We start from the raw sequence: 24884 nt of genomic DNA on the forward strand, positions 1-24884 counted from the left end.
ATATTTCGGAAAAAGTGCTTGTACCGGAGTGATGCCTGCAGCTAGAGGCATCACCCCGGTACCGGCGTCCATAGCCGATGGTCGCTGTCTTGTAATGACAACCGATGCGGCTGAGAAGCTGCTCGGCTGTCATTACAAGGAGCGGGAGGGGACGCCCAACTCCCACCGCCTTCCGCGGCTCGTCCGGGTCTCCCATCTCACCAGGAGACCCGGACACCCAGCCTGCATGGCCCCCAAAGAGAAGACCCGGTCAAAGCCGAATTCAGCTCTGATCGGGTCTCGATGTAAAAAACCCGGAAGTAATGTCATGACATCCCTTCCGGGTACTCGGCAGCAAATTCAAAAAAATGTGAGCATTCAAAACAGTCAAACTTGGCATTTTGAATACTTTTAAGTGCAGAGGAGGGGGTTGGGGTCTTTTAGACCCCCAGATCCCTCCATCAGAGTATCTGTAAAAAATAAAAATAATTATTTTTTTTAAATGTCCGAAAATATCGGCCTATACCGATATCCGATGACCAAAATATCGGTATCGGCACTAAGCGTAAGGGTAGTGATCGGTCGATCACTACCCTTAACCGCTTCCCACAAAACAGGCCCTTAACCCCCCTACAATGCAGCCCCTTACAAATTTTCCATATAGACAAGGTGCTGTTGCATGTAAATCTGACTTCCTGATAAATTACATTTTAGTTTTAATTATCATGATATAAAATAATGGATGTGGGGGCCTTTTGGTGGGTGTGATTTTTTTTGGGGGGGGGGTGTTGGGGGGGCAGCATTTAATTCTTGGACCCAGGCAGCACAATGTCTTGGGCCAGCCCTGCCAAGAGCACAATGACGGCTCATCCAGGAGGTCATAAAAGAAGCCAGGACAACATCTAAAGAACTTTTGGCTTCACTTGCCTCAGTTAAGGTCAGATTTCATAAGAAAGAGACTGGGCAAAAATGGCACCCATGGGAAAGTTCCAAGGCCAAAGCCAGTGCTGACCAAAAAGAACACAAAGGCTCGCCTCAGATTTGCCAAAAAAAGTCTTGATTATCCCCAAGACTTTTGGGCAAATATATGATGAGAGAAAAGTTTACCTTTTTGGAAGGTGTGCATCCCGTTGTATCTGGTGTAAAACAAACACAGCATTTCATAAAAAGAACATCATAGCAACAGTCAAACATGGTGGTGGTAGTGTGATGGTCTGTACATGGTTACATAGTTAGTCAGATTGAAAAATGGTTGGCTCAACCAATAAAAAACAAAAAACAGTAAAGAAAACCCAACCCTACAATCCCATATACAAAATCCTATACCCACAGTTGATCCAGAGGAAGGCGAAAAACCCCAGAAAAGCATGATCCAATTTGCTACAGCAGGGGAAAAAATTCCTTCCTTATCCCCCGAGAGGCAATCAGATATACCCTGGATCAACTCTACCTATATACAGTATATTAGTACCCAGTTATATTATGTACACCTAAGAAAGAATCCAGGCCTTTTTTAAGCAATATAAAGCTGTAATATGGGCAATATTATTATCCACTGAAACAGCAATGCAGGAGGGGAAGGAAGTCGTGAGAAACTTATATCCTCAATAACTTCTTGTGGTGAACAGGGAGGACACGTGTCCGATTGAATGCTGATGCCCCATGACCTCAGTGGCCATCTTGGGTCAGAACAGTGTCTATTTAAGACATTTTGCGAGAGGCCAGAGTAGGGATAGATTCCCCGTCTGACAGAGAAACTGCTTCGAGATAGGGAAAGGTTCCAGAGGAGAAGGGACAGTGCAGGGACTACATCTACCTCGATTCAGGAAGCCTCCCCTTTGGGTGTGGACCGGCCAGGCTGCATTCTGCTTCTCATTGCAGACACCTTCGGCATCTTCCAAGTCTACAGACCGCTGTTACAGTTCGTAAGTGGCTCCGGATGGTTGAGGTCTTAGGGTTGCCACCTCATTCCTTTAAACCAGGACACACATTACTTACACAGGTTCTGTGTCTGATTAAGGTGGTAATCAAACTCACTTGGTGCCTTATCTGCATTATATTAGCCTCAGTAAATAATATGTGTCCTTGTTTAAAGGGATGAGGTGGCAACCCTATTGTGTCTACCCGCTGGGCCTAGTTGAAACTTTCTACAGTAGATTGCTCTTGCCTATTTTGGACTCTTTGTGTTTTACTGGCCGCCACACCATGCTGAACCTTGCTCGCACCCATACTGTCCTCGCATGCCGACTTCTATACTGTCTTTTAATAAATATCCCATCTTCTGCCTAGGGACCCATGTGATGGAAGGCTCCGGAAGAATGCTTGTAACGGCTGTCGGGGTCAATTCTCAAACTGGAATCATTTTCACCTTGTTGGGGGCAAGTGAAGTGGAGGATGAAAAGAAGGACAAGAAAGGTCAGTGATCCAAGCACAGGTCGGTTGCAGCCCTGCCTAGTGTGATCATGTCTCACCACGTGTTTATTGTCTTGTGTAGAACACTTTGTCTTCAGTCTGTCGGTAGCAGCTTGTAGAAAGTGATGTGGAGGTAGATGAGGAAGGGTCTGCAAGTCACCATAAACTCATTTTATTTTTTTATTGTGCGACCATAATGTCCCCGCTGATTCCCATGAAACATCTCTGCATGGTTAACATCTCCCTCTTGTTTTGTTTTAATCATCATCGCACAGGAAAGAAAAATCAGGATGGAGCCAATCTACCAGGTATATGTACACCGAATTTCCCCCTTTCTGTAGACAAATAGTCAACGTGTGCAAAGGAGGAAATAGAAAATAGTGTATATAGATCTTTCTATATATAGAAACAGTGAATATAGACAGAAAGTAGTTTATACTGTTTGCGGTAAGGTCAATCACGGCCCAACAGAAAGTAGCGTGCTTAGATATATACTGTAGGCCGTCTGTATATAAATAGTTACTGTATGTGGTGAGGAAACAGTAAAAAGATATTTTTATGGATAGAAAATAGTGTATATAGATATACTGTATATACGGTAAGTGGAGAGGTCCAGAATCTTCCAGCTTTGCTTTTTTTTACATTCATGGCTTATCAGAATGGCTGATGTTCATTGTAGGATTCAAACCCCTGAAATATTTTGACTGCATCTCATGGGGATGCACCTAACTGCAAAACTGAATATATTTCATTTAGCAACCATTACTGAGACTCATAAGGGTAAGGGCTCTTTCACACAGGCAGACCGTTCAGATCCGCCTGTCCGTTTTTTTGGCGGATCTGAACGGTCCCCCCATGCATCCCTATGGGGCATCGGATGTCAGCGGAGACATGTGCGCTGACATCCGATCTGATCCGTCAAATCTGGACAGATGGAAACCCTATTTTCAGCGGATCGGATCGGATGGGATCAGATGAGAACGGACTGACGGTCCGTTCCCATCCGATTTCCCCCATAGAGATGCATGGGGAACTGACAGCTGTGTCTCCGCACACAGCGCGGAGACACAGCTGTCATCCTCCTGCTCAGCGGGAGATCGGCGAATCGATCCCCCGCTGAGAAAAACTGACTCCGTCCGTGTGTGTGTGAAAGGGGCCTTAATTTACTAAAACTGGAGAGTGATTCAGCTGTGCTTGGCAGCCAATCAGCTTCTAACTTCAGCTTGTTCAATTATGGCCTGTACACACGATCCAAAAATCGGACAAAAAATAACGCTTGTGAAAAGATCGGACGATAATCTGATCATTAGTACACAGCTTACGAGAGGCGATCAGGACAGTTCGCCCGATATTATCCGATCATGCAAGGATAAAAATTTTGATCGTATTATAACACATCATACGATAATCGTATTATCAGTATGTTGTTCGTCCGAAAAAAATGGTGGGTATTAGACAGCGCATGAGCAGTAGACATCATTTCCCCTCACACGCTACAGCGTGGTTACGCATACCGGAAGCTTTTGAATCATCGTCCGAGAAAATTCGTATCGTAAGTAACCTCTCCCATTTGTGAATATTATTGAGTTCCTAGCAACTGTAAGCGTAAACCCAACACTCACGGGTTTCAGTAACATTTTGACTGTTGAAGCCAGACTGAAAATTATATTTATTTAGACAAACATGTAGATAAAATGACATGTTTGGAGAGCAAGTCAATCACATTACATTCTGTTGGCTTAACTAGGCTAGCGGTATCTCCGAGCGTAACTCGGGGTAGGAATTTCCTGCTATTATCGGTATCCCCGAGTCACGCTCGGGGTGAATGTGCAGAGCTGTGCAGACAGCGCAGCTGAGTGTCTTACCTTATCCTGGCGATCCAGCGATGAGCTCTCCTTGCTGTGACCGCCAGCCGAGATCTCCGCCGCTCGTCTGTCGGTAGGAGGACTTCCTAGTTCCGTTCCCTGCAGCAGCAATGCTGCATGGGAGCGGAACTAGGGAGGGAAATTCAAAAAAAAAAAAAAACGTTGCACAAAACACAAACACATTTTATATTATATATATGCATATATATATATGTATATGCATATATATGCATATATATATATATATATATATATATATATATGCATATTTATATATATATATATATATATATATATATATGCATATATATATATATATATATATATATATATATATATATATACATATATGCATATATATATATATATATATATATATATATATATATATATGTATATATGTGTATATATGTATATATATATATATATATACACACACATATATATATATATATATATAAAATTATATTATTGATTCGATTATAATTCATGCGTTTTATATATATATATATATATATATACACACACACATATATATATATATGTATATATATATATATATATATATATACACACATATATATATATATATACACACACATATATATATATATATATAATATATAACGCATGAATTTTAATCTAATCAATAATAATTTTATTATATATATTATATATTCTATAATAAAATTATATTATTGATTCGATTATAATTCATGCGTTTGTGTTTCAAATTTATCACATCTGGGATGTCTACTAGAGTCTTGTTTTGGTCAGGTTTAAGTCAGTAATTACTAAGAATTGTAGGCCTATAATACATAACGCCAAATTTCCATGAAAAAAATTGTACCGCTTTTGGTACAGAATTCCTGACAGAATCATACCGCCAGGGAGGTTAATGGACATTGCTCTATCTGACTATGGTTTCTAATACACTTTTATACATTCTGAAGTGGGTGGCACCTATCTATCTAAAGTTTCTTTGAAGTTCCATCTGGTGACATTTTGGAGTCTTTTGGTATGGGGACGGCCATTCACATAGATGTGTGACTTCCAGTTTCGTTCCTTGAACAAATCTTTAAAGACTTGAGATAGCAATCTTGCAAATGAAGGGCTGAACACAACAGCTGCCATACAATACGACCTCTCACAAAACATAAATCCAATATATCTGCTTAATCACAAATCCATGCCCGATAATCATAAGTAAATATTTGATAAACAAAATGGCTGCTTCCCTTTTCCTCATCACAACCAAACAAAAACGGACGGAACGTCGTCCAATTTTCGGATCGTGTGTACTGGGCATTAGGCTTGGACAAAAAAAACTGAAAGCTGATTGCTTTTTATGCATAGCTGCACCAGATTTTGCAGGGTTCAGTTTTAGTAAATCAACCCCATACAGTCCAAAAAAAAACCAAAGACAGTATTCAATTTATCCTAACCAGCAACTGGGGCTTGGTTGGGATTTTTAGAGGAATTGGACAAATCTTGGCCAAAGGCATTAGGAGAATGGATAATGAGGAAGGGCGTAGATTTTTACCCCTAAGCCAATCAACTTTTTGACTCTAGTAATGATTTAGAAAAGCATGAATAGAGATGACATAAAAAGAACTGGTCTTCACTTCAAACACCCAATCTTGAGAATAAGAAGCTCTTTTTGGTTTTATTCTCCTGCATTTGATTTGTGGACACTGGTTTTTTTCATCTCACACGCTAGCAAATGAGGTCTTCTTTTAATCCTAAGTGAAAATTTGTTCCTTTCCACTGACACTGGCCATTCATTGACCATGTTATGTGAACCTCCGATAGATTCCCTGACCTGATTTTAGGGATGCACAGATATTTCTTTTCCCTCCTTTTGTACTCATGTTTTCATGCTGTGATTTTACTTGCTTCCTTGTCATTATTTTCATTTTCTTATCACAGTCGGTTCCACCCACCCATCCTCTCATCCTCCTGCAGCTACAGATGGGGCAGCAGGGGCAAACGTCACTGATAATGCAAATGCCAACTTAGTGAATGGTATGTCAACATCTAATTTTCCCGCAATCCATTTTTCCATTTGTAACATCTCTGTAGACCGAACATCTGTTCGTTGATATGGCTAGTTAGGAAAGTACTCTGTAATTTGTAGTTTCCAAATCTGTCGTGTCCAGGTATGAACAGGAATTATTGTAAAGAAATCTATGTATAGGACTTTTTTCTAATTTTCTCCTTTTGGTTGGAGTCCCTCTTTATTAGTCATCTATTTCAGGAACTATGCCTTGGTAGTCCTCTAAGCTGACCTCATACAAATTCTGATGATTATCTGGTCTATCTGAGGTGTGGTCGTAGCTAATTTTACACGTTAGAATTCAAAATGCTATATTTCTAAGAACCAGGCAACATTATTCTGGAAGGACAGGAGCCCTGTCCATCTGCCTACATTTCAGAGGAGCACAATCTAAGCAGTGAAGGTTGGAGACATTGGAAGGAAGAGGACACGGCTGTTTTGTCCTAAAATGAAATCTGTAGACCAGAATCCGAGCTGAGAATTGCAACCTTTTGTTGGTTGGACAATGTGCATTAATAGATAAAAAAACGTATTTCAAAGCTGGCTATTAGTAAACCAAACTGGTACTGTAACCTCTAAAAGTGAGTGAGAGATACATGAGACATCCATGTCTGTTCGTAGTGTGGATTTGGTTGGGATTTGCTTCATTTGTCTTGTTCTTTGTTTGGTCTGATGTTTCATGTTTTGCTCTTTGTTGTCTGTTGAACTTCCACTGTGTAGGCAAAATGCAAGATGGGAATGTGGACAGCATCCAGAACAAAGGTAAATTCTGTGCACTGGGGAGGGCTGCATACTGCTTATACAACTGAGCAAAAACACAGCATCATATACGGTCTTCTCGCCTTCCCATTATTTCTTCCTTCCCTCCTTCCCCTCCTTGCTTCTTATCCTCTTTCCCCTCCTTCTGTATCTCCCTCCTTCCTACCTTCCATGCCCTCATTGACTCCCTTCTTCCTTAAACCCCTCCCCCCTCCCCGCCCCTCCACACAAACACACACACGCACGCGCGCGCGCACACTTTACCTTATTCCCTTTTTCCCCCTCTTGCTCACTTACTTTTTTCTTTCTATTCCTTTATTGGTTCCCTTCCTTTCTCTTCTCCTTCCTTCCCTGTGTCTTCCCTTCTATTATTCCTCTTTTTCCTTCTTCCCTACTTCCTTCCTTCCATCCCTTCTTCCTTTATCCCTGCCTTCCTTCCTTCCCTGCACCATCCCCTCCACACACACACACTTTACCTCATTCCATCTCTCCCCTTCTTTGTTATCTTCTTACCTCCCTTCTTCTCTCCATTCCTTTATTGATTCCCTTCTTTCCTCCCCTCCTTCCTTCCCTGTGTCCTCCCTTCCTTATATTATCCCTCTTTCCCCTTCTTCCTTCCTTCCTTCATTCGTCCTTCATCCCTTTCTTCCTTCCTTGTGTCTTCCCTTCCTTATATTGTTCTTCTTACCTCCCTCCTTCCTACCTTTCTTTGTTCCCTCCCGTCTTCCTTCATCCCTTCCTTCCTTCCCTGTGTTCTCCTTTCCTTATATCTTTCCCTTTCTTCCCTACCTCCCTCCTTTCTACCTTCCTTTCCAGCTTCCTTCATTGCCTCCCATTATCCTTTATCCTCTCCTTCCTTTCTCTCCCTGCCCCTCCCCTTACTTCTTCTCCACTTTCCTCTTTTTATTCTTTCTTTCCTTCCTTCCTTCTTTGCTCCCCACCTTACTTCATCCCCTTTCTCCCCTCCTTCCTTTCCTGTGTCCTCCCTTCTTTTTATTATACCTTTCTTCCCCACTTCCTTCCTTCATCCCTTCTTTCCTTCCTTGTGTCTTCCTTTCCTTATACTGTTCCCTCTCTTCTTACCTCCCTCCTTCCTTCCTGCCTCCCTTCTTTATTCATCCCTTCCTTCCTTCCGTGTGTTCTCCTTTCTTTTTATCTTTCCCACCTCCTTCCTTTCCTTCCCTGTGTTCTCCCTTCCTTTTATCATCCCCACCTCCCTCCTTTCCACCTTCCTTTATTGCCTCCCATTGTCCTTCATCCTCTCCTTCCTTTCTCTCCCTGCCCCTCCCTTTACTTCTTTCCCACTTTTCCCTTATTATGCTTTCCCTCCTTCCTTCCTTGCACCCACGATTACTTCATTCCCTATCTCCCCTCCCTCCCTCCCTCCTTCCTTTCCTCCCTCCTTTCCTCCCCTGCCTCCTTCCATTCCTTCATTGACTCCCTTTATCCCCTTCATCCTTCCTTCTCTTTCTTGGTCTCTTGCTTCCTTCTCTACCCCCATTCCCAAGATAACACCTCTTCACTCTTCCTCTCTTCTTTCCTCCTGCCTTCTCTTCCTCTTCCCTCCCTCCTTCCCTCTGCCTTCCCTACTATCCTTCCTTTCCTCTCCTCCTTCCTTCTCTTTCTCTTCCCTTCCTCTTTCCCTCTTCCTTCCTTCCTATGCTTCCTTTTCTCTTCTCCTTCCTTCTCTTTATCTTCCCTCCCTCTTTCCCTCTTCCTTCCTTACTATGCTTCCTTTCCTTGCATCCTTCCTTCTCTTTATCTTCCCTCCCTCTTCCTTCCTTACTATGCTTCCTTTCCTCTCATCCTTCCTTCTCTTTCTCTTCCCTCCCTCTTTCCCTCTTCCTTCCTTACTATCCTTCCTTTGCTCTCCTCCTTCCTTCTCTTTCTCTTCCCTCCCTCTTTCCCTCTTCCTTCCCTACTATGCTTCCTTTCCTCTCCTCCTTCCTTCTCTTTATCGTCCCTTCCTCTTTCCCTCTTCCTTCCCTACTATGCTTCCTTTCCTCTTCTCCTTCCTTCTCTTTCTCTTCCCTCCCTCTTTCACTCTTCCTTCCCTACTATGCTTCCTTTCCTCTCCTCCTTCCTTCTCTTTATCGTCCCTCCCTCTTTCCCTCTTCCTTTCCTACTATGCTTCCTTTCCTCTTCTCCTTCCTTCTCTTTATCTTCCCTCCCTCTTTCCCTCTTCCTTCCTTACTATGCTTCCTTTCCTCTTCTCCTTCCTTCTCTTTATCGTCCCTCCCTCTTTCCCTCTTCCTTCCTTACTATGCTTCCTTTTCTCTCCTCCTTCATTCTCTTTCTCTTCCCTCCCCCTTTCCCTCTTCCTTCCTTACTATGTTTCCTTTCCTCTCCTCCTTCCTTCTCTTTCTCTTCCCTCCCCCTTTCCCTCTTCCTTCCATACTGTGCTTCCTTTCCTCTTCTCCTTCCTTCTCTTTATCTTTCCTCCCACTTTCCCTCTTCCATCCTTACTATGCTTCCTTTCCTCTTCTCCTTCCTTCTCTTTATCTTTCCTCCCCTTTTCCCTCTTCCTTTCTTACTATGCTTCCTTTCCTCTTCTCCTTCCTTCTCTTTATCTTCCCTCCCTCTTTCCCTCTTCCTTCCTTACTATGCTTCCTTTCCTCTCCTCCTTCCTTCTCTTTCTCTTCCCTCCCCCTTTCCCTCTTCCTTCCTTACTATGTTCCTTTCCTCTCCTCCTTCCTTCTCTTTCTCTTCCCTCCCCCTTTCCCTCTTCCTTCCTTCCTTCCTTCCTTCCTTCCTTACTATGCTTCCTTTCCTCTTCTCCTTCCTTCTCTTTATCTTTCCTCCCTCTTTCCCTCTTCCATCCTTACTATGCTTCCTTTCCTCTTCTCCTTCCTTCTCTTTATCTTCCCTCCCTCTTTCCCTCTTCCTTCCTTACTATGCTTCCTTTCCTCTCCTTCCTTCTCTTTATCTTTCCCTCCCCCTATCCCTCTTTCTTCCTTACTATGCTTCCTTTCCTTTCCTCTCCTTCTCTTTCTTTCCTTCTTTCACTCCCTTCTATTCTATCTCTTTATCTACCAATACATCTTTTTCCAAGTTGGAATAGATATCTCCCTTCAGCAGCTGTGAATATATAAATATACTGATAACAATGCAGCACACACACAATGTGATTCATCTGCAGACGATGATATCTTAGTGCTCTTTAGACACCTGAACATTTTCTCCTCACTCGCTGTTTATATGGTATATTGACGTCCACAGGTGAAGATCAGTAAAATGCAGCAGCATTGTGAAATGTCCGGGCTGCAGTGCGGTATGATGGCCGTGAAATCCCACCAACACGTTTAGGAATATCTGACCCTCCATACACAACATGGCACCAATCAATTCTTTCTGCTTTTACAGCCAAACAACAAGATGGGGCAGCTGCCATGGAAATGCAGCCCCTGAAAAGTGCTGAGGGGGGCGATGGAGATGACAAGGACAAGAAGAAATCAAATCCACACAAGAAGGAAAAGTCAGTCCTACAGGGCAAGCTGACCAAACTGGCAGTGCAGATAGGAAAAGCAGGTAAGTGACCTGTATAGATACAGTATATGTAGGTCTGAAATGTACCCCCCTTCGCCACCTGAATTCCATGCAAAGTGCCTCCATAGAGCCCAATGTTAGTCCTCTGTAGCCATTCATTTAATGGATGGGACAGTTGGGATCAGTTGGGACATGTTTAGCACAGTGTAGCGTCCCCTCTTCTTTTACCAACACTCTGTAAAGGTCTGGGAACTGGGGAGACAAGTTGCTGGAGTTTTGGGGGAGGAATGTTGTCCCATTCTTGCCTGATATCTGATTCTAACTGCTTAACAGTCCTGGTTTTCAGATCAGATCTTTGTCAGATTTTTTGTTTCAAGATGCACTAAATATCTTCAGTTGGTAAAAGGTGTGGACTGCAGGCAGGCCAGTTAAGCACCCAGACTCTTCTACTAGGAAGCCATGCTGTTGTCATTGATAAATGTGTTGCTGCCACCAATGTCAAAAGTACCTCATTTTTTTCTTAAATTGTTCCATTTTCTCAGTTTAAACATTTGATATGTTTTCTATTTTCTATTGTAAATACAACTCCGGGTTTATGAGATTTGCAAATCATTGCATTCTGTTTTTATGTTGGAACTGTGGTTGTACATTACACAGCAGTAACTATACTCACAGTACTGAACAGTAATTGTACTCACAGTACTGAGCAGTAGCCATAGTCATATTGCCAAGCAGCAGCTGCACTCACGTTACAGAGCAGTAACTGTACTCACACTGGTGAGCAGTAACTATACTTGCATTTTTAATTTAGTAACTGTACTCGCATTGCTGATCAATAACTGTATATAAACAGTAGGAAAGCGAGGCCAGAACACATTGGCCCCATAAAAGATGATAAAGGAAAAATGGCCACTGAGGACAAAGAAAAGGCGGAAGTGTTGAATAATTTCTTCTCTTCAGTCTTCACAAAAGAATCGGGGGGCTACACAAACCCAGCTTGTAAGGCCGAACTAAATAATACACCTCAGGAAGTGCCGCCATGGCTAACAGAGGATAGACTTAGAGCTAAACTAGAGAAACTTAACATAAATAAATCCCCGGGACCGGATGGCTTGCACCCGAGGGTTCTTAATGAGCTCAGCCAGGTGATTGCCAGACCATTATTCTTGATCTTTAAGGATAGTTTACAGACGGGTATGGTGCCAGCTGATTGGAAAAAAGCCAACGTGGTACCAATATTTAAGAAGGGGCCGAGATATATCCCGGGTAACTATAGGCCGGTCAGCCTAACATCTGTAGTCTGCAAAATTTTGGAGGGGATGTTAAGGGACCACATACAAGACTTTAGTAATGAAAACGGTATTATAAGTAGTAATCAGCATGGATTTATGAAAAATCGTTCCTGCCAAACCAATCTATTAACCTTCTACGATGAAGTGAGCTGCCACCTAGATAAAGGTAAGCCTGTGGATGTGGTGTATCTGGACTTTGCAAAGGCCTTTGACACCGTTCCCCACAAACGATTACTGTACAAACTAAGGAAGGTAGGTATGGATCATAAGGTGAGTACCTGGATAGAGAACTGGCTCCAGGGGAGAGTACAGAGGGTGGTGATTAATGGGGAGTACTCGGATTGGGCGGGTGTGGAAAGTGGGGTCCCCCAGGGTTCTGTCCTGGGACCAATCCTGTTTAATTTGTTCATAAATGATCTAGAGGAGGGGATATCTAGTACAATCTCAGTATTTGCAGATGATACTAAACTAGGCATGCCAATATCTTCTATGCAGGATGTGGAAACCTTGCAAGCAGACCTGAACAAAATAACGGGGTGGGCAACTACATGGCAGATGAGATTTAATGTAGAAAAATGTAAAGTAATGTACTTGGGGGCCAGAAACCAGAAAGCAAGCTACTCACTAGGGGGGGAACCTCTGGGTGAGTCTAGGATGGAAAAAGACTTGGGGGTACTGGTAGACAACAAGCTTGGCAGTGGCATGCAATGCCAAGCCGCTGCAAGCAAAGCCAACAGAATACTGGGATGTATAAAAAAGGGGATTCACTCCAGAAATAAAGAGATTATTCTTCCACTCTACAAGACTCTGGTCCGGCCACATCTGGAGTATGCTGTCCAGTTCTGGGCACCGGTCCTCAGGAAGGATGTGCTGGAATTGGAGAAAGTCCAGAGAAGGGCAACAAAAATAATTAGGGGAATGGAGGACATCAGCTATGAGGTTCTATGGGGTTCGCCAATCACGTTTAACTTCCGTAAAACTAAGAGGGGTATATGCTAATGCCAGGAGCCTAGCTAATAAGATGGATGAGTTGGACATGTTAGTACATGAGGAGGACATAGACCTTGTGGGAATAACAGAAACTTGGTTCGACCCCTCACATGACTGGCTGGCAAATATCCAAGGGTATTCTGTGTACCGGAAGGACAGGGTAGGAAAAAGAGGGGGAGGGGTATGTCTCTATGTCAAGAACAATATAAAGGTGCTAGAAAGGAGTGACATTACGGATGGGATGAGCATGGATTTAGAATCTGTGTGGGTTGAACTCGATAGGGAAGAAGATAAGGGAAAAGTAGTTGTGGGGGTTTGCTATAGGCCACCTAACCAAGGGGAGGAGGTAGAGCTGGAATTTTTAGCACTAATAGGTAAAGCGGCAAAACTGGGATCAGTCATCATATTGGGGGACTTCAATTATCCCGACATTGACTGGGAAGAGGGGACTGCACACTCGCATAAGGCCCGTCTATTCACGGAAACCTTACAGGATAACTACATGTCACAGTTGGTGGATTCCCCTACTAGAGAGAATGCAATCCTGGATCTATTGATCACTAATGACCCAGACATAATCTCGGAGGTAGGAGTCCAGGACAATCTGGGCTCTAGCGATCACAGGATGATCACATTTAGTATAAATAACAATATAAAAAGGCAAGTGGGGAACATAAGAACCCTAAACTTCAGAAGGGCAGACTTTCCAAAATTTTACTCAATGATGGAAAGGGTAAACTGGGACCAAACCCTGGGATCCCTGACCACTGAGGAAAAATGGGAATGCTTTAGGAACATATTAAGCAAAGGCATCTTGCAGTGCATTCCTATGGGGAATAAATTTAGAAGAGACAAAGCCAAACCTGGCTGGCTAAACAGTAGCGTTAAAAAACTTATTAAGGGAAAAAAATTGGCCTTCAAGAAATATAAATCAGAGGGCACAGTATCGGCCTTCCAGCAATACAAGGAGGAAAATAAGAAGTGTAAACACGAAATCAAGATGGCTAAAATCAACTTTGAGAGACAAATAGCGGAGGATAGTAAAAAAAACCCAAAGAAATTCTTTAAATATATCAACAGCAAAAAAACTAGGGCAGAGCATATTGCACACATAATTAACGATGATGGGAGGATGGTTACAGAGGACACTGAAAAAGCAACCGTGCTGAATGCTTTTTTCTCGTCAGTCTTTACGCAGGAAAAGGAGGGGTACACTGACCATGACTGTATGGTTAGTAGTAATACACAGGACTTGCCACTATGGCTAACAGAGGGGGAAATCAGGGAAAGACTGGATAAACTTAACACAAACAAATCACCAGGCCCGGATGGCGTACATCCGAGAGTGCTCAAGGAACTCAGTATGGTTATATCTAGACCACTGTTCCTAATCTTTGCTGACAGTATTAGGACAGGAGATGTACCAGGGGATTGGAGGAAGGCTAACGTGATTCCGATATTCAAAAAGGGCCAGAGACATATCCCGGGAAATTATAGGCCTGTCAGTTTGACATCAATAGTATGTAAACTTCTGGAGGGGATGATAAGGGACTATATCGTAGAGTATGCTAAAGACAACAACATCATCAGTAGTAACCAACACGGGTTTACAAATGGGCGTTCTTGTCAAACCAATCTCTTAGCATTCTACGAGGAAGTGAGCTGTGAGCTAGATAGGGGCAGACCAGTGGATGTGGTGTACTTGGATTTCGCTAAGGCGTTTGATACAGTTTCCCACAAGCGCTTAATTTATAAAATAAGGTCTGCAGGTATCGACAGCAGGGTTTGCTCTTGGATACGGAACTGGCTAAAAGGCCGTGTCCAAAGGGTGGTAATAAACAGCGCATACTCAGACTGGGCTGAGGTAGTAAGCGGGGTGCCCCAGGGCTCAGTCCTGGGACCAACCTTGTTCAATTTATTCATAAACAGCATTGAGGACGGGATCAGTAGTTCGTTATCAATTTTTGCAGATGACACAAAATTGGCCAGGGCAATAACTGCACAGCATGAAGCAGATATCCTACAGAATGACCTGGACAAAATTACGGAGTGGGCAACGACATGGCAAATGAGGTTTAATGTGGAGAAGTGTAAGGTTTTGCACTTGGGGACCAAAAACATAAAAACACAATACATGTTAGGAGGGGAACCCTTGGGGGACTCAAAAATGGAGAAAGATCTGGGAGTCTTGGTTGATGATAGATTAGGCAACAGCATGCAATGCCAAGCGGCAGCTTCCAAAGCCAACAGAATATTAGCATGCATAAAGAAAGGGATGTATTCCAGAGATAAGGCTATAATCCTTCCACTTTATAAAACTCTGGTCCGAACGCATCTGGAGTATTCTGTCCAGTTCTGGTCGCCAGTCCTCAGGAGGGATGTGTTGGAGCTGGAGAGAGTCCAGAGAAGGGCAACTAAACTAATTAGGGGATTGGAGGACCTTACCTATGAAGAGCGGGTGCAATCGCTCGATTTATTTTCCCTGGAGAAGAGACGTCTGAGAGGGGACATGATAGCAATTTATAAATATCTTAATGGGGATCTCAGCTTAGAAAAAAAGCTGTTCATTCGAAGGAATTGCATGAGGACTCGAGGACATACAATGCGATTAGAGGAGAAGCGTTTTAACCTCAGGCAACGTGGGGGGTTCTTTACTGTTAGGGCTACAAGATTGTGGAATTGTCTACCACAAGAGGTGGTTTCTGCGGGTAGTATGGTGACTTTCAAAAGACTCTTAGACTTACATCTCAAGGATCAGGAGATAAAGGGCTATGTTAGATGATTACAGTCACACACACCTACACAGGTTGAACTGGATGGACTATTGTCTTTATTCAACCTCACCTACTATGTAACCTACTATGTAACTATGAAAGACTACAAGCACTGAACCTTTTCTCTCTGGAGCATAAGGAACAAACTATTCAGAGATAGGAGATACAATAAGACACGTGGCCACTCACTAAAACTTGAGGAAAGGCGGTTTAACCTTAAAGTGCGTAAGGGGTTCTTCACTGTCAGAGCAGTAAGGATGTGGGATTCTCTTCCACAAGCAGTGGTATCAGCAGGGAGCATCGATAGTTTCAAAAAACTATTAGATGGACACCTTAAAGACCACAACATACAGGGGTATACAATGTACGGTTAAAGCAAACACACACACACATCATAGGTTGAACTGGATGGACTGATGTCTTTTTTCAACCTCACTAACTATGTAACTATGTAACTATGTAACTGTACTCAGATTGCCGAACAGTAACTGTACCGATGATGCCGAGCAGTAACTGTACAAACATTGCTGAGCAGTAACTATTCTCACATTGCAAATCAGTAACTATACTCATACATAGCTGTGTAGTACCTGTACTCACATTATGGAGCAGTACCTATTCTCACGTCATGGAGCAGTACCTGTACTCAGTGGTGTATTTAGGTTTTGTGCTGCCCTAGGCCTTACTAAGTTTGTTCACCCCCAAATTTAAATATGACCCACCCCTCATCTGTACCCACCACAGACCACAACCACAGTCTATCTGTGCCCATCAGCATAGCCTTATCAGTTCCCATAAGTTCAGCCTCATTACTGCCCATCAGTGCAGCATCATCAGTGGCCATCAGTACAGCCCCATCAGTGGCCACCATTGTAGCCTATCAGTGCCAATTAGTGCAGCCTATCATACTGGCAGGTAGCAGTGTGACTGCTTTATGGGGGTGCCAGACTGATTTGCCTCCTGGACCTTGCCCTCTGGCTCAATTCGCCCCATAATACTGGCACTAAACTAAAAGTGATGTGCAAGCCGACGGGGACACTTTTCGTGTGGGAGCTGGGAGGAGGCTGGTTTTTTTTTTATTGCGGTGTGAAGCTTTTTTGCTGCCACCCTAGGCCAAGGCCTTGTTGGCCTTGGCCAAGATACAGCACTGCTTGTACTCACGTTACTAAGCAGTACCTGTACTCTCATTACGGAGCAGTACCTGTACTCACATTATGGAGCAGTACCTGTACTTACATTACGGAGCAGTACCTGTACTCACATTACGGAGCAGTACCTGTACTTACATTATGGAGCAGTACCTGTACTCACATTACGGAGCAGTACCTGTACTCACATTAAAGAGCAGTGCCTGTGCTCACATTATGGAGCAGTACCTGTACTCACATTACGGAGCAGTACCTGTACTCATATTACAGAGCAGTACCTGTACTCTCAATACAGAGCAGTACCTGTACTCTCATTACAGAGCAGTACCAGCACTCTCATTACAGAGCAGTACCTGTACTCACATTACGGAGCAGTACCTGTACTCCCATGACGGAGCAGTACCTGTACTCCCATCACGGAGCAGTACCTGTACTCACATTATGGAGCAGTACCTGTTCTCACGTCATGGAGCAGTACCTGTACTCACATTACTAAGCAGTACCTGTACTCTCATTACGGAGCAGTACGGAGCAGTTCCTGTACTCTCATTACGGAACAGTACCTGTACTCTCATTACAGAGCAGTACCTGTACTCTCATTACGGAGCAGTACCTGTACTCACATTACGGAGCAGTACCTGTACTCTCATTACGGAGCAGTACCTGTTCTCACGTCATGGAGCAGTACCTGTACTCACATTATGGAGTAGTACCTGTACTCTCATTATGGAGCAGTACCTGTTCTCACGTCATGGAGCAGTACCTGTACTCACGTTACTACAGTACCTGTACTCACGTTACTAACCAGTACCTGTTCTCTCATTACGGAACAGTACCTGTACTCTCATTACAGAGCAGTACTTGTACTCACATCACGGAGCAGTACCTGTACTCACATTACAGAGCAGTACCTGTACTCTCATTACGGAGCAGTACGAAGCAGTACCTGTTCTCACGTCATGGAGCAGTACCTGTACTCACATTATGGAGCAGTACCTGTACTCACATTACGGAGAAGTACCTGTACTCACATTACGGAGCAGTACCTGTACTCACATTACGGAGCAGTACCTGTTCTCACGTCATGGAGCAGTACCTGTACTCACGTTACTAAGCAGTACCTGTACTCTCATTACGGAGCAGTACAGAGCAGTACCTGTACTCTCATAATGTAACAGTACCTGTACTCTCATTACAGAGCAGTACCTGTACTCACATTACGGAGCAGTACCTGTACTCACATTATGGAGCAGTACCTGTACTCACATCACGGAGCAGTACCTGTACTCTCATTACGGAACAGTACCTGTACTCTCATTACAGAGCAGTACCTGTACTTTCATTACAGAACAGTACCTGTACTCTCATTACGGAGCAGTACCTGTACTCTCATTACTGAGCAGTACCTGTACTCACTTTATGGAGCAGTACCTGTACTCACTTTATGGAGCAGTACCTGTACTCACGTTACGGAGCAGTACCTGTACTCACATTACGGAGCAGTACATGTACTCTCATTATGGAGCAGTACCTGTACTCACTTTATGGAGCAGTACGGAGCAGTACCTGTACTCTCATTACTGAGCAGTACCTGTACTCACATTAAGGAGCAGTACCTGTACTCACATTAAGGAGCAGTACCTGTACTCACGTTACGGAGCAGTACCTATACGCACATTACGGAGCAGTACATGTACTCTCATTATGGAGCAGTACCTGTACTCACATTACGTAACAGTACCTGTACTCTCATTACGGAGCAGTACATGTACTCACATTACGGAGCAATGCCTGTACTCACATTACGGAGCAGTACCTGTACTCACATTACTGAGCAATACGGAGCAGTACCTGTACTCACATTTTGTAGCAGTACCTGTACTCACATTACGGAGCAGTACCTGTACTCACATTATGGAGCAGTACCTGTACTCACATTACGGAGCAGTACCTGTACTCACATTATGGAGCAGTACCTATAATCACATTACGGAGCAGTACCTGTACTCACATTACGGAGCAGTACCTGTAATTAAAAATGAATAATGTCAGTACCTTAAAAATTTGTGTAGCACCCTCCTAGGTAGGTGCTAGGAAAACGCATCTATTTGCTTGTTCTGCTTATCAGGGAAGCCTGATCTATTAGGTTGCCTGTTGCATGTCTCCAGGTGTGATTCACTGGGTCTGAGGGAGTGTCCCCACTGCATCCAATGAGGGAGCTTGTTGGACAGTGGAGGAAACCCAGCCAGTGACATATCATGTTTTGTGGCAGTCCCAGTGGGAGGGCATTCCTGCAATGAATCCTGGGATTGATCATAAATACTGAAGGGACATGTGACAGGGCGTCTTTGGCAGGAAGTAGAGTCCCAGGAGGAGGTGGACAGCTGTCTCTCCTCCTGCAGTGTGTGAGGAAGGTGGTCTTGGGTGGTCAGCCTTGTGAACCAGGTGTGAAGCTGAGCTGCAAAGGATCCAATGTAGCTGACGGTGGCAGAGTCTCTCAGGAAAAACAGTGTCCGTGAGTCAGTCCGTGAGTCTGTCCGTGACTTGCCAAAGGGTCTGTCCAGGAAGGGGGACCACTCCAGTGAAGTCAGGGGATCAAGGAGCTAGCTCAGACGGAGAGAGTGATACAGTAAAGGGGGTGCCATGTAGAAAGCCCTGAAGAATAGGAACAAAAGGGGGTGTCAGGAAGGGCCCTGAAGAGTTGTCCAAGAGCCAAGGAACACTTGTGGAGAGCTTCAGAAAGACCTGAAATTAGCAGGTGCAATTGTTTCAAAGAAAACAATAAGTAATGCACTCACCCGCCATGGCCTGTATGCATGCTCACCATGCAAGACTCCATTGCTGAAGAAAAAGCATGTTGAAGCTCCTTTAAAGTTTGCTGCACAATATTTAGACAAGCCTGTGAAATACTAGGAGAATATAGTCTGCTCTGATGAGACCAAAATGTAACTCTTTGGATGCCATAAAACACACCATGTTTGGAGGTCAAATGGCTGAAATGCTGGCTAGCAGCGGTGCCGCGCTGAAGGAAGAGGCGATGTTTCCTGTATTGGTCACAGGCGGAGTACATTTGATATCACTCCGCCTGTGACTCACTCAGACTGTCAGAACGGAGCCGGAGCATTGGCTCCGTTCTGACAGATCAGCTGAGAGACACAGACTCAGCTGCACCTTCGGAAAACCCAGCTTCTCCTGTCATAACTTAGCCAAAAACAACCCAATTCTAAAATACCTTTTTTTTCCTCAGTGGTGACCAGGATAAAAAATTTTATTGGCCAGTTTTATTAGGCCTTTGATCTGCTTTTGTCTTTCTGGGTGGATAATGCCCCTTTGGCTATGGACAGCTGCAGTCATAAAACCCTTCAGGAAATTTCCTAATTTGCATTCTATTGGCGCTTTTCCACTGCATGGAACCGAACGGTTCGGCTCGCTTTTGTGCTTTTCCACAGCTGGTACCGCATGGTACGGTGTAGGAACGGTTCGTTACGGTACGGCGGCGCTTTTCCACTGCATGGAACCGAACGGTACGGCTCTCAAAAACAGTACCACCTCGATTGTGGTTCCAAGAGGTACCATACCGGTACCATATCCCACAATCCTTTGCATGCAGTCACTACTAGCCACTAATTGGAGAATCGTTGTTATCCCACCCACTTAACTTTAGTACTACTTTAGTGGAAAAGCAAACCATACCGTACCGAACCGTTCCGACACCGTACCATGCGGTACCAGCAGGGGAAAAGCAAACCGGGCCAAGCAGGGCTGAGTAGAGCCGAGCCGGTACTTGCAGTGGAAAAGTGCCATTTGACTACTAATTAGGTTGGCCCTCAAAGGCTGAGGTGATCTTTTATTAAAATTAACATAGCACAGGGTCATTATCTGCCCCTTTAATATGTAACGGTCAACCTGGTTTGGTCAGTCTCTGTTCTGGTCAACAAGTCCCCTTTGAAATGTCTAATTAGATAAATGTCTATTCCCAAATACCAATGTGGCCTTACCTTACTTACTTTTTGATGTGTTAGATAGACTTGTCACTGGCCTGTCCCCTATGCCTGAGTATGCAAACCCATCACACACTATATGTATGCACATATTATAACATATACAATATATACACATATATATATATATATATATATATATATATATATATATATATATATATATATATATATAATATGTATATATTTATATATATATGTGTCTATATGTATAGATGCCCATAACATTTACTACACTTGTCCAAAGCCCCAACGCGTTTCAACTTATCCAAGTCTTCTTCAGGGGGATGCTGGACAGTAGGATAATACTGATATCTCTGTGTGTGGAGACCAGTGCTCAGGCAAGATTCCTAGTCATATAAAGTACAGCTTTGTGTCCCTGTGGGAGCAAGGATACAGATGGAGCCCCAATCTAGCCCCTGTAGGAGGCACAGCTCCACCAATGACGCTGATTAGCACACACAGGTCTAGCATACATCCACCATGCAACTGCAAATAGCAAGGAGAGCTGTGATGTGCTACATGGGCTTGATTGCTTATGTGGTTGTTTTAACCATTTGTCATTTAAGTCCCACTTTGTGGGGATGTTTTAACTCATATTAACCACTTAAGCCCCGGAGGATTTAGCTGCTCAAAGACTAGGCCCTATGTTGCGATTCAGCACTGCGTGAATTTAACGGACAATTGCACGGTCGTGCGACGCTGTACCCAAATTAAATTGACGTCCTTTTTTTCCCACAAACAGAGCTTTCTTTTGCTGGTATTTGATCACCTATGCGATTGTTATTTTTTGCGCTATAAACAAAAACAAGAGCAATAATTTTTAAAAAATAACAATATTTTTCAATTTTTTTATATCAAATTCTTAAAAAAAAAATCTAAATTTTTTAACATTTTTGGCCAATTTGTTTTCTGCTACATATTTTTGGTAAAAAAAAATCGCAATAGGCATATTTTTATTGGTTTGCCCAAAAGTTATTGCGTTTACTAACTACGGGAAAGATTTATGTCATTTTTATTGTTTTTTTTTTTAACTAGTAATGGCGGCGATCTGCTATTTTTTTTGTGGGAACTAATTTTTTATTTAACTCTGTTCCTATTGATTACATGATTTTTGGCATCACTCAAAGTCCCACCTCTTCCCCCTTCTGGCCTGTTTGGCAATTTTTGTTTGATGGATGCCTCCTTTTCATTATTGATATGGCCAACAGTTAGATGGTTGAGAATATTGGTTTCAAATAAATAAAATAAAGCTGCTGGAATGGCCCAGCCAATCACCTGACTTGAATCCAATAGAAATCTAAAAAAGGAAGTAAAGATCAGAGTTTATGGAAGAGGCCCACGGAACCTTCAAGATTTGAAGACTGTTTGTGTGGAAGAACGGGCCAAAATCACACCTGAGCAACGCATGCGACTGGTTTCTCCATACAGGAGACGTCATGAAGCTGTCATTACCAACAAAGGATTTTGTACCAAGTATTAAATAAATTTCAGTTAGTGTGTTTAATACTTTTTCCCCGTGTCATTCCATTTTATTACACATAACTTCATTTCTGAACTTATCTATTTTGAGCTCTTTGTATGTATGGATTGCATGGGTTGTTACTGTCATGTGCAGAAAATTTCATGTCAATAGCACCAGATATATTCACCTAGAAAAATAGTGATGTGTTCAATACTTATTTTACCCGCTGTATAAGGCTTAATTCACAAAGTTAACACATAAGTATCTTACCACTTGCTGACTCCAATACGTAAATATACGCTGTGGTGTACCGGGATTATGGCTGAAGATATCAGCCATAACCCCGGTATTGTTTTTTTACAGCCAGCGGCTGGCTTTCTCATGAGCCGCTGGAATCCCATCTTCACTATAGTTAAGTCTAATCTGTTCTATGTAAGAGCGGAGCCTCCGGAAGAGTCCTTTGCCACTGGAATAAAATCAAGTAGTCTTTGTGTGGTACAAAGGACTTCTCGTCTGTTTAACCGCTTGCCGACTGCTCACAGTATATTTACTGCGGCAGTCAGCCCCTCACAGGCAGAGTGACGTAGGTCTACGTCGCTCGCCTGTGATGCTCTGGGGAGCGAGCGCGCGCCCGCGGAGGCGCGCTCCCACTCCCGCGCGGTCACGGACCCCCCCGCGCGTGTGACCAGCGGACCCGATGTCCGCCGGTCACTCGGCGATCGGCGGGGGAGAGGGAGAATGTCAGGCAGCTTGTGTAAACAAGCCACCTGTCATTCTCCTCGCTGTAAAAACACTGATCACATGGATCTACTATGTATATCCGTTAATCAGTGTCCTTACAGCTCAAGCCACAGCCAATCACAGTAGAAAGCACGCCCCTAGGGACACACACAGCCCCTCCGTCCCAAATAAAGTTAACCCCTTCACTACCAGTGTATTTTTACAGTAACAGTGCATATATATAGCACTGATTACTGTAGAAATGTCACTGGTAACCCCAAAAGTGTCAAAAATGTCAGTCAAGGGTCCGATCTGTCCGCCCCAATGTCGCAGTACCGCAAAAAAAATCGCAGATCGCCGCCATTACACGTTAAAAAAAAAAACACCAAAAATGACAGAAATCTTTCCCTTTGTTAGTAAACGCGATAACTTTTGCGCAAACCAATCAAAATACACTTTTTGCGATTTTTTTTACCAAACATAGGTAGCATAAAACAAATTGGCCGAAAATTTTAAAAAATTTTGATTTTTACATTTTTTTGGGGGGGAATTTCATATAAAAAAATGTGAAAAATATTGTTATTTTTGCAAAATGTACGCTCTTTTTTTGTTTATAGCGCAAAAAGTAAAAATCGCACGGGTGATCAAATACCACCAAAAGAAAGCTCTGTTTGTGGGAAAAAAAGGACGCCAAATTCGTTTAGATACAGCGTCGCACGACCGCGCGATTGTCTGTTAAAGTCACGCAGTGCCGAATCGCAAAATACCCCCTGGTCGTTTAGCAGGAAAATCCTCCGGGGCTTAAGTGGTTAATACATATCCAGAGATCTTTATACAAAGAATACAGGATGCACAGTAAAAGGGGGGGTGTCTAGGGTACATTCCTTATAAGGGGGTATACACTAATCAATTTCGAGCTATAGGAAACACGCTTCATTTACAGGCATTAACTTATTCAGTAGATTCGATTGGTTAATAAAGAAAGCTTAGACATTTCTGATCTCATCCTCACAAAGAGGAACTAAACTAGAAGGCGACGGTATTCTACAGGAGACATGATAGTATAATTAGAACATACTATTATGTGTCAATTGCGAGATACGTGCAGAATGGAGTTTAAACACATAGATATACAAAATGGATACTAAATGGATACTAAAGATGGAGGAGCATGTCCCGCGCTCCTACACCCCCATCTCTCCATGCTCATGCGCAAAAGCAAATGTATATGTAAGTCACGCACATATGCGTAAACAGTATTTGCACCACACATGTGTGGTATCACCATTAACGTTAGAGCAAGAGCAATAATTTTAGTGCTGGACCTCCTCTGTAACTCTAAATAAGTAATCAGTAAAGGCGATAAGTACCATAGTTTGTCGTCAATCTACAAATGTACACAATTTTAAAGCATGACATACTAGGTATCTATTTATTCGGCGTAACATCATCCTTCACGTTTTACAAAAAAATTGGGGTAAATATTTTGTTTTCGTTTTTTAAAATGCATTAAAATGTATTTCTTCCAAAACAATTGCATTTGCAAAACTGCAGCGCAAAAACCGTGTGTCATAAAAAATTGTAGCGATCACAATTTTATTCCCTAGGGTCACTGCTTAAAAAAAATGTATAATGTTTGGGGGTTGTAACGGAATCACGACCCCACAATGCGCTTGTGTGGTTCCGTCAGAATACCGCTTCCTTCAGTCTTGAACATAAATATCAGATATTATAGCCGTCCCCCATACAAAACTAGCAGAGAATAGCTTGCATAAGATCTGGAACATTTATTGAACAAACTCACGCCGAATATATACCCCACCAGGTCAGATGCCTGATTACATTATCATATGCAGATGAAATTATGTACAGAAATATAATTAACATATCTAAGGAACAACAAACACAAACCATATTCTACATTCCCACTAGCAACT

General features: G+C 43.1%; 1 protein-coding gene across 11 annotated transcripts in view; it reads left to right on the forward strand.

The window, feature by feature from the left end:
* Positions 1-24884, forward strand: part of LOC309561739 (plasma membrane calcium-transporting ATPase 2) — a 335901-nt gene that overhangs the window by 230273 nt on the left and 80744 nt on the right. For 7 of the 11 annotated variants that reach the window (XM_082265742.1, XM_082265747.1, XM_082265749.1 and 4 more), the window contains 5 exons: positions 2269-2394; positions 2667-2699; positions 6186-6281; positions 7033-7074; positions 10435-10599. In XM_082265742.1, coding sequence (XP_082121868.1) covers positions 2269-2394; positions 2667-2699; positions 6186-6281; positions 7033-7074; positions 10435-10599 — 462 coding nt within the window. The remainder of the gene's footprint in view (positions 1-2268; positions 2395-2666; positions 2700-6185; positions 6282-7032; positions 7075-10434; positions 10600-24884) is intronic. The other 4 variants (XM_082265741.1, XM_082265750.1, XM_082265746.1 and 1 more) reach the window with 3 other exon arrangements.

Source organism: Pelophylax lessonae, assembly GCF_965119305.1.
Source record: "Pelophylax lessonae genome assembly, chromosome: 8".
Classification (NCBI taxonomy): Eukaryota; Metazoa; Chordata; class Amphibia; order Anura; family Ranidae; genus Pelophylax; species Pelophylax lessonae.